The sequence below is a fragment of the Heteronotia binoei genome, chromosome 4 (assembly GCF_032191835.1).
Source record: "Heteronotia binoei isolate CCM8104 ecotype False Entrance Well chromosome 4, APGP_CSIRO_Hbin_v1, whole genome shotgun sequence".
Classification (NCBI taxonomy): Eukaryota; Metazoa; Chordata; class Lepidosauria; order Squamata; family Gekkonidae; genus Heteronotia; species Heteronotia binoei.
The window spans coordinates 529,581-544,613 of record NC_083226.1 but is presented as its reverse complement, the minus strand read 5'-3'; the positions used below and the strand labels follow the sequence as shown (position 1 = coordinate 544,613).

Here is a 15,033-nt window from a genome sequence, read left to right as displayed (position 1 = left end):
AATTAAGTGACGCAAGCCTTTGATTATTTCTCTCTCTCTCCTCCCCCCCCCCCCCTTTCTGGCACAGCGGGGCATTCCACTCTCAAGAAGAGGAGCGCAGTAGAAGCAGCGACTCAAGTTCTGTGCAGGAGATGAAAAGAACTCCAGGCAAGGAAGCTCTTTTCTGCTCAGTTGGGAAGGGCTCCTTTCTTGGTTCATAAGAGGCCCAGTCGTCTGCGTTGGTATTCCAGTGAGGAGCAATGGACAAGAAGCAGCAAAGGGGCCTGGGACTAGGCTTGCCTGTGCTTTTCCAGACCGGGCTGTGCTCACTGGCCTGAGAAGGTTATAAAAGAACCACAAGAGGTCATTTTCCCTTGGACCTGGCTCTTGTGGAACTCCAGCCGCCATGCTGTGTGTAGAAGTGTTCCGCTGAAGTTTTGCTTGTGTTTTTTTAAAAAAAAGACTAACGGATGGTACAGCTGTTCCTGGAAGCCCATGGATTATTGAGCTTGTTTTTCATCTATTTAGATGTGAAGGCAGGCGTTTCCCTACATGAGATGCACTGTGCTAGTGGTGTTGGCTGGATTTAAACGGAAAAATGCACTGTTATATACATAGCTGCATGAAGTGTAGGTGAGCAAAACGGAGAGCCAATTTTTGTTTTAGTTTTGCACAGCACCGTTCTTATGTTGAATCCAAGTGAGGACCTGATCAGAACAATATCCATGTATAAAAACACCTGAATGGTGCAGAACGACATGTGAAAGATGTCTTGGAAGAGGAATTATTTTTCTGTGGGACGGGGCAGCGTGCAAGGGATGTTCACGCCACGCAACACAACATCTATAGCACCTAGTAAAGGTCTCAGCAATGAGCCGGGACAGAATAGCTGCTTTTTGAATAGTGCATTGCAGGTAAGCTGGCTGGATAAACTTTTGCTCGTCTTTTTTAAACAGGTTTTCCTGTGCAATGCCTAAAATTGCTTGAGAACATCTATTTTTTTAAAAAAAATCACACGAAAGTGTTGGACACTGTTATGACTCATCCCCTATTGATCTAGTCACAGGAGTGTCCTTGTATATCATGAATATTTTCTTCTTGGATTTAAATCAGTGAATTGTACTTTTTGCTATCATTGTAAATGTGCATAGTTTAAAATCTACAGTTTCAGGTGGGTGGCTGTACTGGTCTGTAGTAACAGAACAAAATAGGAGTCCGATAGTACTTAAGAGCAACACAAGTTTCCAGAGTAAAAGCTTTTGCAAGGTACCCGAGGAAGTGAGCTTTTGACTCCCAAACTCTTATACCCTGTATAATGTTAGAACAAATTTTAGTCCATTGGCATCTTTAAGACCAAAAAAGTTTCATTCAAGGAAGCTTGAACTCAGAATTAAACTTTGTTGGTCTTTCAGGTGCACTGGACTTGTATTTTGTTTTAAAATCTACCTCTCTAGAATTTGTAGATAGGATAGGATCAATCAGGCAAAAAGGGCACATAGAAATCTGCTCTCAAGTCCTCTCCCAGTATTTTCTGTTTTATACATTTTACAAACCAGCGCATGTTCTGTAAAGAAAGCTGATCATTTTGTGCCAATTAATTAAGAGCAATTTTAAAAGTTATCTAAAGAGTGTTGGTAAAATATTATTTTGGGGTCACCTCTGATAGAATAAGAGAGGTTTGAATTAACCTTGGCTCTGAGTCCTGTTGATGGGTTGTCTTGTGAGAAGGACTGGATCCTGCATTATCACAAGCCAACTAATCTAATTAGAAAACTTATTACTTGATGGCAAACTTTGGATTAATTGAACAGTGTTTCTGTCCATTGGAAGCTGTTAATCTGACTGTATAGATGGGGGGATGCTAAAGTATGTGATGAGACTGTCCAGGTGATGAGTGTCATGGTTTGAGTGTTGCCCTTGCCCTGAGAGAGGGAAACCCAGGTTCAAATCTCCACCCTGCCGTGAAACTGAGGACCAGCCTTTCTCTCTCAGCCGAACCAACCTGCTTCACAGTGTTGTTGTGGGGATGCGCTGGAAGAGAGGAGAGCCCCTGCCCACTGCTGCCCTGAGCCCCACGGAGAAGGAGGGGCAGGGCCAGGGCAGAGGCTCTGTGGATTATTCGTAGCTCTTCAAGGTTCTGAGCAGGAGCAGCTGACAGCTGAGAGGGAGAATGGCTGCAAGAGCATTAGGCTCCAGCTGGTGGGGGACAGAAATGCAGTCAGCACGCCTGAGTCCGGCGGTGGCCCTGGCTTCCTTTCACCCTACGGAATGAGTCATAGCACTTTTATTATTATGTCAGTGTTAGGCATAGGGTGGATGTTTCACAGAAAAACTGTTGCACAAGCTGTTCAGGACAAAGGAACAATTCACTTATTGCCCGGTCTGGAACTCAAGACTGGTGAATGTGTTATGGTTTTATTGGTGAGAGCTCAGCTCATGAAACCAAAATGATACAGGCCCCATTTGTGAAACTGAGCAGATTTTTCTTGAACTAACTTGTGACTGCTTCGTAGCTCTCCCCTCCATGTTTGGTCCTTTAAGTTTGATAAGATTATTTATCGAAGAAGTTAAGAGATGGTTTTAACGGGGGAGGTTTATTAATGTGTCCAGCTCTTGGGATCCTTTTTAAAACTAAGCCCTTGATCAAAAGAAAAAAAAACTTCCTTTGCATTTTAAGTATATAGCATTTCATATTCTAAAAGGTTTAGGTGTTCTTTAAATAAATGGGCAATAAAGGGGGGGTGGAGGTGCTAGTACTTGCACTAGGATAGGGTTTCCCAAACTCCCCCCCACCCCACCCCTGTGGCCTGGTTATTTTTACTCTTCTTCTTTGTGGCCCACTAAAATTTGGGGGTGGAGCCAAGAGACTTTGTGGGTGGAGCTGGGAGACAGGAAATGGTGTACAAACAAACCTAAAACTCTTGCAATATTTTGTTTAGGGAAGGTAGGCGAATAGTGGGATTTTGCAATGCAATTGTAAAAATAAAACATTAAGAAAAAGCACAAGGACCACACAGCAGAAAACTAAAAATATAAAATGCTCTCAGCTGAAAAAACATGAAATGGCAGGACGTTTAGAACTCCCCCCCCCCACCCTCCAGGTCTACTCAGATTAGCAGTGGGAAGGAAGTGCCAGGGAGAGAGGAGCCACACAGCCTTTTTGGCCGTGATCTGTTTGAGCTGCTGCCGGCTTGGCCCGACATGGAATGAGCTCCGCTTCGATTTCCGAGTGATCAGGCGATGTGGGGGGGAGGAAGGGCTTTGTGCAGCATGAAACTGACCTGCAGCCTGAGGTGGGGAATGGTAGGAGAAGGAGGCGCAGAGGCGCAATGCGGGGGGAGGGGCAGCCAGGGGACTGGAGGCCCCGCAGACCGGCATTGAGGGCTCCGTGGCCCGATACAGGGTTGCGACTCTGCCTTTGGGAAACACTGTACTAGGAGATGACAGTAGTGCTGCTGGCATGTGGGCCCTGCCCCCAAACTAAAGGGCCTGTGAAGTTATAAACCCAAGCTAGATCTGTCATCCTTTAGTTAATGCATGAAATGACAGATGCTCATTATCTGGTAGATGCTATCAAGTCATTTAAATACTTTTAATGAATTTATTATTTGTCTAATCTTAGCTTAACCTTCTTGCCAAACATTCTCATGTTAATTTAAAAACAAACCAATGAACAATGTCCTGCTTTGCTTTTATAGGTTCTCTGGCATCTCGATATTTTCCGACGCAGTTTCCGACAGCTGACAACCCACAAATGCATGGGAGATTCCTGTATATTTTGTGCTCTCAAAGTAAGCAACACAGTGAATGAAGGGGAGATTCTCTAATTCCACATGGACAGTTCAGTCAAAGCCCTGGATCAAAAGAGAAGGCCATGTTAGATGCTGGTGGAAGGGGAGTGGGGAGAACAGCAGTAGGCGCAGCATTTGGGAGTTTCCTGGTGTGAGTAGACCTCGGAGGATGTGTGCCCACGGTAGAGTTGGGGGGAGAGGGATTAAGGGCAGTGCAAATTGTCAGGTATAAAGATGGATGAGTCTTCATGTTTTGTCTCCATCCTTTCAAAAAGACAGTTGGAGCAATGATAGACGGTTGAACAGCAGGGCATGAAACTAGGGAAAAAGCTGCAGCCACCCATCTCATAGATGGCCTGTTTCAATGTCTGAAGTCAAATTTAACAGATTGAAGGTAAATTCTAACTGCTGGTGAGGCACTACGGTGAATTTTAAAGTTGTTTTGAGGGTCACTGTAACATGAAAAATAAAATATTAAAAGACATTTCCTTTCTTTGTCCAGGAGTGGTAGCTTTTGGTAGCTTTTGGTTGTGCTTTTTCAAAAATCCCTGCTATGATCTCATGTGCAAAATTACAATAAATGGGTTAACTGGAAGTTGATGGATCAGCAAAAGCTACCCATTTATTCATAGTAAGAAACCCACAAACCACCTGAACAAATTCCAACAGGTTGCTTGTTTAGGCTGAATAAAATTTAATTCTATTACATGTTGTCTGGACAGTGGTGGAAAGTAGGATTGTGCTCTGAAGAAAATGACTAAGAGTCATAAACAAGAAGCTTCAATGGGTTCTTCACCAAGATAGTCCAATATACAGTAGACTGGTGAGGTTTTGTTGAAATAAAAGCAGGCCACAGTTTTGTCTCCAGTATAGGAAGAATTCATACTTAATGATCTACAATTAAAGATAATTAAAAACAAAGGACAGTCGTTAAAAGTATCTGGCTGGCCCAAATCAGGGGCAACAATCCTCATCCTGTGTAGGATACCCCTCAACATTTGTTCATTGGATTTTTGTTCCATCCTTCCTCCATATCTGTGATTCTCCTCTCTTCCGTTCTGTTAACACAACAGCTCTGTGGGATCAGTCAGGCTGCAGGAGAATGACTGGCCAGCGAGGTCCGGAGCCTCCCCAGGCCTAACTGGCCAGTGCCTGGTGCTGTGAAAGAGCCTTCCTGCATCCTGTTCCTAGTGGGTGAGGTCAGGGAAGGGAGGAGTACCATCTGGCAATATGACTCTGGAAGGGGGGATGCCCCATAGCTTAAGATTCTGAGAAAGTTCTTCTCAGTCACCAAGAGAGTGGCAAGAAGAGAGCTGAAGCTGCTCTTACTAGGCTGGCATTTGGTGAACATTCAGGCTTTGGGGTTTTCACTGAACTCCTTGTTCTTCTGACTTTGTGTACTGGGGAAAGCTTGGGTGGTCATTCAAGTCCATTTTTGTTCCGTTGATAAATGAGCTGCTGTTGTTGTTTGTCTTCAGAATATTAATATAGTAATGGTATCCCTAAGAATGGGACAGAGAGAAAAAGGGAAGTCCCACCTGCCCCCCCCCCCCCAACCAGGAGGAGCACCCCTTGGGAAATGTGTGTCATATCTGTAAAGTTCTCAGGTGCAGTGGCTGGCCTGACTTCCTCTCTGGTGGGTTTAGGGATCAAGAGTGAGCTGTTCTCTTGTCCCCCTACCCTTCTGCTCGTAAGCTGTGCTGTGCATTTGCCTTGGTGCAGGGGGAAAACCTTGCTGAGCATCCTTAGCCCCTTGCCCATGATGGTGGAACCAGCTGCCTCAGAAGGTGGGGAGCTGCCCTTCATTGGCAGGCTTCAAAATGTGGCTGGAGGATTATTTGTCAGAGAAGCTCTAGACTGATCCTGCATGGAGCCCCCTGTGGGGTTGGACTAGATCCGGAGTGGCCAGACTTGCTTAATGTAAAAGCCACATAGAATAAACATAAGATGTTTGAGAGCCACAAGACATGAATGTCAGATGTTTGAAAGAGGAAGGAAGGTGGGTAAGTAGGTGGGTGGAGGGAGGGAGGAGGGATGGAGAGGTAGAAAGAAAGCAACTTTAAATGCTGGCTTGACTTGGAGAAGTGATTTAAATGCTTTCTCCAAGCCAGTCTATAGGGCGGTGGGGGATTCAGGAGCCACATAGTATGTGTGAAAGAGCCACATGTGGATCCAGCGCTGCAGTTTGGCCACCCCTGGACTAGATGGTCTGTATGGCCCCTTCCAGCTGCAGGACTGCAGAGGAGGGATGGGCTGGTGAGTTAGTTTCCTTTTTCCTGCATCAGCTATGAGCTCGTGGATGGGAGTTTTGCTGGGCTGAAAGGGGAAACAAACAACAGGGAGCCAACATCCGAGAACTGGGGCTGCTGTCCCATCCTTGGCCCACGAAAGGTTCCGTGCTGCCTCCTGGGTTTGGTGCCCAAGGTTAGCCCAGTGCCTCTTCTCTGGAGAGTCAGTTTGGTGTAGTGGTTAAGTGCGCGGACTCTTATATGGGAGAACCGGGTTGGATTCCCCACTCCTCCACTTGCACCTGCTGAGATGGCCTTGGGTCAGCCATAGCTCTGGCAGAGGTTGTCCTTGAAAGGGCAGCTGCTGTGAGAGCCCTCTTCAGCCCCACCCACCTCACAGGGTGTCTGTTGTGGGGGAGGAAGGTAAAGGAGATTGTGAACTGCTCTGAGACTCTTTGGAGTGGAGGGCGGGATATAAATCCAATATCATCATCATCTTCTCTCCTGCCTCCCACCTTCCACATTTGCCTGTCACTTGGAGGGAATACAAAGAGGGGCGATAGCAAAATCAGGGGCTACAAAGGAGGAAGGGCTTACTGTGTGCTTCCAGAAAGGAAGAACAGAAGTCAGAGCCATCTGAAAGCTCCAGTGCTGAACGGCTGTTCTTGTTAACTGGGAACCTGCTACTGAAAACAGACTTCTGCTTATTAATTTCTAAGCTGTGTTTTGGTCATACTGAAAGAAAGCTGTAAGATAAAGCTTGCTGTTGTTGTTTCCACGTGTTGCTTCCACTTATAAGCAAGGCTTCTTCAGAAGAAAATCTGTTTTATGTGAATATACCATTGAAAATATAAATTTCAGATTCTGCAAGACCATGTTGCTTGGAGGCATGGTGGCAAGAAAGGTGTCAGGGCATAAAATACTGGGGTCAGTCTGTCCACAAGTCAAACAAACACGCGCTCCTTGGTGTCCTTCCAAGTCTTTGCCTTGGAAAACAACCGTGAGTGGCTGTGATGGGCATGTGGCTGAAGGCCCTTTCGTTTTGCCATCCCAGCTGTCTTAGCAACTGCAGGATCGGGCGAGAGGGTTGACCATTAACACTGGAACAGTTTTCTGAGTGAGTCTGCTGTGCACAGTCCTTGCTTTCTTCATTCATCTGAGGCATGACTTCAGTTGGGTGTTTATCTCTGCAGAGGGAAATGGAGGGGGGGGGGGGCAAATTGGTCCCAGTTCTGAGTATGCCACAAAGAACTTGTTTGCCTTCCAGGGATTGTAGTGCCAGGATGTAGGACAGAGGGTGTTTTGTTGTTTGTGGAGAAGAATGAAGCATTGATCTGTAGATTCTCTTAGAGCTTCTGTATTAGACGTTTTTCATATGCAACAAAGGCAGGAAGAGTTTACCTTCTAGGCAGAAGGGTTGTTTTTCTTAGGTGAAAGCCAAGGGACACAACGTTTGGATTGAGGCCAGGAGTAGAAACGTAGTCCAGTTGTTCTGGTGTTGTTGGTGTATGAGTCAATATTGTGTAGCCAGAATGGATTTTGTGTATTTGACACATACAGCCTATGTTGTGCTTTATTTTCTGAATCTCTCCAGTGATCACAGCCAAGTTTGTATTTTACCCCCCAAAGTCCTCCATGAGCCCTAGGGGTAGGTGCTTTCTCTATTTTCTGTGATGTTTAATATTTTTTCAAGGTGCCAGATCTGCTGGTGGTAGGCAGCAAGCATACTGCATGTTTGGGCTGTTTAAGCCACAGACTGTGTGCAGGCCTGTGTGGAGAGCCAGTCTGGTGTAGTGGTTAAGTGTGCGGACTCTTATCTGGGAGAACCACGTTTGATTCCCCACTCCTCCATTTGCACCTGCTGGAATGGCCTTGGGTCAGCCATAGCTCTGGCAGAGTTGTCCTTGAAAGGGCAGCTTCAGGGAGAACCCTCTCAGCCCCACCCACCTCACAAGGTGTCTGTTGTCGGGGGAGGAGATATAGGAGATTGTGAGCCGCTCTGATTCAGAGAGAAGGACAGGGTATAAATCTGCAGTCTTCTTCTTTACTCTGTTCCCGTTAATGAAACTGGGTGCCGTTATGAAAGTAACTGCTACTCAGATAGCTGGATTAACAAATAGCCCTTCCTTCAGTGCAAGGATGTGTTTAAGGCTTAACATTTCTCGCTACATCTCCTATCCTCCTGTTGTCCTGTCATCTGTAGCTTTGTTAGTATGGACACTGATGAAAGGCAAACAAAACAACCTCATTTTATATCATTAATTTGTGTGATTTCTATAGCTGTGATGGTCTGAAACAGCAGAACTAAGTTTGAGTCCAGTGGCACCTTTCAGACCAACCATGTGCCTTGAACAAACCTTCGTTGATCTTAAAGACCAACCGCTGGATTCAAACTTTTTTCTGTAATGTCGTAGTGAGCTGTTAAATGCAGGACCAGAAGGGTTTCTACATTTCTGTTGATTCCATGTGTCCCTCCTCACAGTGGAAGGCCAAAGACAAGTTTTAAACAGCCTTCCTTCTTTTCTGTGTAGGATTTATTGTTGTTATGATTGCCGTCTCTGCAGTCCCTGTGGCTTGCTTTCAGAGCCTTCCACATGAATGTCAGAACTTGGATGAACTTCAGTCGAGTCCGATACTTGTTACAAGTTAGGATCTTTATTGAAGAACTGCAGTGCTAGAGTAACGAAATAACAGTAATGGCGACTCTTGGCAGTTGGTTACATTTTATGCCAGCAGCAAAGCATAATAAAACAATTATTCACACGGTCTCAAACAGTTGTCTCGTCTTCCCAGCTTTCGTTATCAGAAGGGAGGATGCTCCCCTGTTGTGAAGGCCAAACGGCCTGTCTTCAAAGGGCACCTGTGGATGCTAAGCAGAGACTATCTGCCGCCTGCCCTGCTGCCCTAAATATTTGGCATAGCAGAGGGGCCAGGGTTAATGACCGGTGTCAGGCACTCTAAATTACAGCATGGAGTCAGTTTGGTCAAAGCAAGCAAAGTAAAAGTTACAAGTTCTGACATACTGCCCCCCCTAAGCTCTTCGCCTTGGGCTTGTGCGGGTACAGTAGGTGAAACTTTTTAAGCAGTTGTGGGGCAGATACATCGCTAGCTTTCACCCATTCATCACAGCTAGGGGGAAAGTATTTCCACCTGATAAGGTAGTACAGTACCCCCCTTTGGACTTTAGAGTCCAGGATTTCTAGCACCTCATGGTGACTCTGACCCTTCACTAGGGTCGGAGGCGGTTCCGGGGGGCGAGGATGAAATTGCGTAGCTCCAGGATCCTTGCGAAGAAGGCTGCAATGAAAAACAGGGTGGATCTTACTCAAGGATTTGGGCAACTCTAGCTCCACAGTCACTTTGTTGATAACCTTTTTTATTTTGAACGGACCCAGATATTTTAGCGCAAGTTTGCGGCACCCCTGCGGGAGAGGCAGGTTTTTGGTGGACAGGAACACTGTCTCTCCCTCTTTCAGTTCCCACTGGAGGGCATGCTTTTTGTCAAAGTGCCGTTTGTATTCCTTTTTCGCCTCCTCCAGATTTTCTTGAATCACTTTCCACCCCTCCCTCAGTCCCTCCCACCATTGCTGGCATGAAGTGGGTTCCTGGGATCCGGATGGTAAGGAGAGGTTGGGGAAGGGCTTCCCTTCATACCCATTGACTATTTGGAACGGGGAGGTTTTGGTGGAGCTATGGAGGCTGTTATTGTATCCATATTCTGCGAAGGGGAGGAGCTCCACCCAATTCGTTTGTTGGTAGTTGATATAGCACCTCAAATATTGCTTGAGAAGCCCGTTCACCCTCTCCGTCTGTCCGTCCGTTTGCGGGTGGTCCGCGGAGCTAAGCCCCTGCTCGATGCCTGCTAGTTTGCAAAACTCCCGCCAGAAGTTGGCAACGAACTGTGGCCCGCGGTCGCTAATGACCTTTTCTGGGAATGAGTGTAGTCGGACCACGTGATTAAAGAATAATTGGGCCAACTTCTTGGCTGTGGGGAGTTTTTTGCAGGGGATGAAATGGGCTTGTTTGGAAAATGTGTCAACCACCACCAGTATCACTGTCTTCCCTTGGGAAGGAGGGAGTTCCACTATAAAGTCCATTGACACCACTGCCCATGGGCGATTGGCTGTGGGGAGGGGAACGAGATGACCCGGGGGTTTCCCTCCCCGCCGTTTGGACATGATGCAAGTGGGGCATGCAAGCACGAACTCAGAGACGTCCTTTTTTAGCTTGGGCCACCAGAATTGTCGGATGATTAAATTGAGGGTTTTCACATACCCGAAGTGACCCGCTAGGCGGTTAGAGTGGCTCTGTTCCAGGACCTCCTTTCTCAAAGACTTAGGCACGTAGACTTTCCCCTTGTGAAGCCAAATTCCCCCCTCACCCTTCTCGAGCCCTTCAGGGCGTTCGCCTCCCTCCAATTCTGCTTCTGCGGCGAAGCGCCCCTTTTGTGGTAACTCAGGAGCCCCGGTTTGCTTCCCTGAACGGGTGGTGACACCCCCCCCCCCCCGCGACTGCTGAGGGGGGAATGAGAGAATCGACTACCTCCTCCCTCTGACTTTCGTGCTGAGGCAGACGTGATAGCGCATCTGCCAAAAAGTTCTTGGTGCCGGGGATATATTTTAACACGAAATCAAATTTAGCAAAGAACCTCGCCCATCGGATCTGCTTGGCAGTCAGTTTGCGGCGGCCGGTGAGGGCCTCCAGATTTTTGTGATCGGTCCAAATCTCGAAGGGGACTCGGGCTCCCTCCAACCAGGATCTCCATGTTTTTAGAGCAAACATTACTGCAAACGCCTCCTTGTCCCAGACCGACCAGTTTCTTTGCTCGTTTGAAAATTTGTGAGAGATATATGCGCAGGGACATAGTTCCCCCTCTTCGTTCCTCTGCATCAATATGGCTCCTACGGTGACATCGGAAGCGTCGCATTGCACCACAAAGGGTTTTAATTCATTGGGGTGAGCCAATATTGGTTCAGAGGTGAAGAGTTGTTTGAGCTCTTGGAAGGCTCGGTGGCATTCCGGCGTCCATGTTAGGCGCGCGCTGGGCTTTTTCGCCTCATCCCCTTTTCCCTTTGTTTTGAGAAGCTCTGTAAGGGGGAGCATCACCCGGGCGAACCCCTTCATGAATCCGCGGTAAAAATTTGCGAACCTGAGAAAAGATTGTAGCTGCCGTCGGGTTCGGGGAGGTTCCCAATCTAGAACCGCTTGAATTTTGGCGGGGTCCATGGCTAGTCCCTCCCCCGACACTCGAAATCCCAGGTAGTCTAGCTCCGTCTTGTGGAACTCACATTTAGACAATTTAGCATACAGTTTGTTCTTGCATAAGGTAGCCAACACTTTCCTCACCAAGGGTACATGCGATTCGAGATCTTTTGAATAGATAATGATGTCATCAAGGTACACCACCACCCCCTTGTACAGAAATTCTCTCAACACTTCATTTATAAAGTTCATGAAAACCCCTGGCGCCCCTTGCAGCCCGAAGGGCATCACTAAGTATTCAAACTGTCCCATGGGTGTGTTGAATGCTGTTTTCCACTCGTCTCCCTCTTTAATCCGCACGCGGAAGTACGCATCTCGGAGATTGAGTTTGGTGAAGATCTTTCCCTCGGCCACAGTGTTCAATAGGTCTCTTATCAGCGGGATCGGATAAGCATTGGACATGGAAATCCCGTTTATCCCGCGAAAATCTGTGCAAAGTCTAAGCCCCCCATCCTTTTTCTTGCGGAATAGGACCGGGGCTGCATGGGGGGCCGTGGCCGGCCGGATGAAACCCCACTTCAAATTTTTGTCAATGAATTTTCTCAGTTCGGCTTTCTCTGCCCACCCCATTGAGTACAGTTTTGCCTTCGGTAGTGTCTGCCCTGGGATCAGTTTGATAGTACAGTCCGTAGGGCGGTGCGGGGGGAGCTCGTCTGCCTCCCGTTCACTAAAGGCTTTCCTCAAGTCCCTGTACTCTTTGGGGATCGACCCTACTTCCTCAAGGGTGAGGCAGAGTCTCTCGTTCTGGGGAGGTGCTTTCGGGCCCCACTCGGTCTTCCAGTGGTGGTGCTCACACAGCCAGTCCGGGAATCGCACAATTTGTTCGGCCCATCGAATGTCCGGTTGGTGTCTAGCCAGCCACCCTGCCCCCACCACTACGTCGAATGAGGAGGATGGGGCTATAACAAAAGTTTCTATTCCCCAGTGCTCCTCCGTCCCCATAGGGGTAGCCTGGGTCTCTAGGGTGCAGGGTTCCCCTCTCATAGTCGACCCATCCATCTGTTCAAATTGGATGGGGTGGGGCAGGGGGGACGTGGCTAGCCCCAGCGCTTCCACTAGGCGCGGGGTGATAATGTCTCGGGTGCACCCGGAATCGATCAGCGCCCGGGTGTGCATGAATCTTTTAAGATTGGGGTTCAGGAGGGTGACTGCCATAAACAATAATCCCCCGGTAACTCTCACCGTTAGTAGTGCCGGCGTTTTCTTGACCTGCTTTGCGGCACTGATTAAAGCAGGTCGTTGTCGTTTCCCGCCGACTCCTGCTCCCAGGACTCCTCGCTAGACTCTTCTACGGTGGTAACATCCTCGTCAATCGCCAAGGAGGTGGCGACGGCGCCCCGACTGGGCTCCTTCGAGCGGCTGCCTTTCTTTTTCTGTGCGGTGGACGCCAGTTTGGGCGGCGGGGGTGTCGGCGTTGGCTTCACCGGGCAGTTGGCGGCCAAGTGGTTGGGGTCCCCACATCTGAAGCACTTTTGAGCCGTGGCCGAGGGGGTCGAAGTTATGGGGCCTCTTTTCCCCTCCGCTTTACTGGGGGAGGGGCTCGGTTTTCCCCCCTTCTTGCCTTGTTGCTGGCGCCGCATCCCGACATGCTGGAGGTCAGTTTCCACCTCTCCCGCCAGCTGGATCCAACCCACCAGGGTATCCGGTCTCCCCTGGTGGTAACACCGATCTAGGATGTTCGCGTTCAGACCGTTCTTGAACGCAGTGTATTTCATCACTTCGTTCCAACCCCTGGCTGCCGCGCAGTAGCCCATGAATTCAGTAGCGTACTCGCGGGTGGTGCGGTTGCCCTGTTCTATCCTTTGCAGGGCCGCGATGGCCTTCTCCTCTCATAGGGGATCTCCATACTGCCGGAGCATCGCCTGTAGGAAATCGGCCACCGTGGCCAACTCGGGCTTCCTTCCCGTGTAGAGCCCTACGTACCATTTCCGAGCCGGCCCTCGTAGCTTGGAGGCGATGTGGTCGACTCGGCTCGCTTCTGTGGGGTAGCCCGCTCCCCAGTGCGTAAAGAACGTGTTGCACTGGATCGTGAAATACTCCACCTCGTCTCCGTCTCCATCGAACGTGATCTTTAGTTCCCTGGTTCCCCCCCCCCGTCGCCCCCGGCCGGGGCGACAGGGGCCGGTATCACCGGAGCAACCGGTCCGCCGGGTGGCAGGGCTGGAGGGCCCACCGGGGGGCCGGCAGGTGGTCCTGCGGGCGGACCGGCCGGGGGGGCCGCTGGAGGACCCGCTGGGGGGCCCGCTGGTGGACCCGCGGGAGGCCCGGCTGGGGGACCCGCTGGAGGGCCCGCGGGAGGACCCGCTGGACCTCCTCCGCCCGGAATCTGGGCCGCGGGCACTGCCCCCTGGAGCGCTCGTATTTGGTCGCGTATCGCCCCCAGGTTCTGTTGCATCTCTTCTGCCATCAGGGTTCGAGATGCGTGGACCTCGTCGTGGATCTCCTTCACCCAATCGAACAACTCGTTGCGCAGTGTTCGGATCGGGTCCCCTCCGCCGTAGGTGCCGAGCCCCTCGTCTCTGGGCTCGTCCCCTTCATCCTCTCCGCCGCCTGTAGCGAGGATCCGGTAGCGTTGCTCCGCGGCCTCCATAGCGGCCGTAGACTTCCTCGGGCTCCAGGTCCGGGAAGGGAAGGCGTCAACGGAAAAAGGCGCGGGGACCTTAAGCTTCCTCCTCGCTCCGGTTACCTTCGGGTCAAGGGGTTCCTCGTCGGGTGGGATGTTGGGCTCTCCGTTGTCTGGAGCCTTTGCCGCCATTGGGCCAGGTTGCCAGTACAGATAAGTCCAAAATAAAGATTACTGTTATAATGTCAGAACTTGGATGAACTTCAGTCGAGTCCGATACTTGTTACAAGTTAGGATCTTTATTGAAGAACTACAGTGCTAGAGTAACGAAATAACAGTAATGGCGACTCTTGGCAGTTGGTTACATTTTATGCCAGCAGCAAAGCATAATAAAACAATTATTCACACGGTCTCAAACAGTTGTCTCGTCTTCCCAGCTTTCGTTATCAGAAGGGAGGATGCTCCCCTGTTGTGAAGGCCAAACGGCCTGTCTTCAAAGGGCACCTGTGGATGCTAAGCAGAGACTATCTGCCGCCTGCCCTGCTGCCCTAAATATTTGGCATAGCAGAGGGGCCAGGGTTAATGACCGTTGTCAGGCACTCTAAATTACAGCATGGAGTCAGTTTGGTCAAAGCAAGCAAAGTAAAAGTTACAAGTTCTGACAATGAACTTCCAGGGTTCTGCAGGTTTGGAAGGTGGTGCTTCCTTGGAAAGTGCACTTGTTGGCATCCCTCTTAGCAGCACAATAACAGCAGTAAACCGATCCTGTGCTTGCACGGTTCAGATTTAGCAGCCCGTCTTAGTTTGCCATGACATCCAAACTAGCAAACTTTGGCTTCTTTTCCAAACTGGACTTCAGACCAGCTTCAAATGCAGCTCTGGTTGGGAGGGGAAGCATAATCATAGTTGGCCTGTTTGGATGCAACAAAGGACTGGTATGTGCTGAAGCAGGAATTACTAGTTTCCTTTGCAGCCTGAAAAGAAGAGGAGGAATTATACGAGTGCAGCATCCTGTGCCTGAACCAGCCCTCTGTTACCTGTGGAGCAGTAATTGCCCTGGCCATCCTGTGGACATTCCCTCCCCTCCAGTTGCAGGAATGCCAAAGCACACCAGGACTGGCGTGAGGGGCAGGGTGGGATAGAAATCAAATCAGACAAACAAGTAAAACCACACCAATCTATTAATGCATCTCCTTTCCACCGTGGGGAC

General features: G+C 49.3%; 1 protein-coding gene across 2 annotated transcripts in view; it reads left to right on the top strand.

Annotated features, from left to right (window-relative positions):
- The first annotated feature begins 242 nt into the window (after positions 1-242).
- Positions 243-15,033, top strand: part of USP54 (ubiquitin specific peptidase 54) — a 100,099-nt gene continuing 85,308 nt past the window's right edge. For both annotated transcript variants that reach the window (XM_060236663.1, XM_060236662.1), the window contains exons 1-2: positions 243-893; positions 3,678-3,770. In XM_060236663.1, coding sequence (XP_060092646.1) covers positions 747-893; positions 3,678-3,770 — 240 coding nt within the window. In that variant the 5' untranslated portion in view covers positions 243-746. The remainder of the gene's footprint in view (positions 894-3,677; positions 3,771-15,033) is intronic.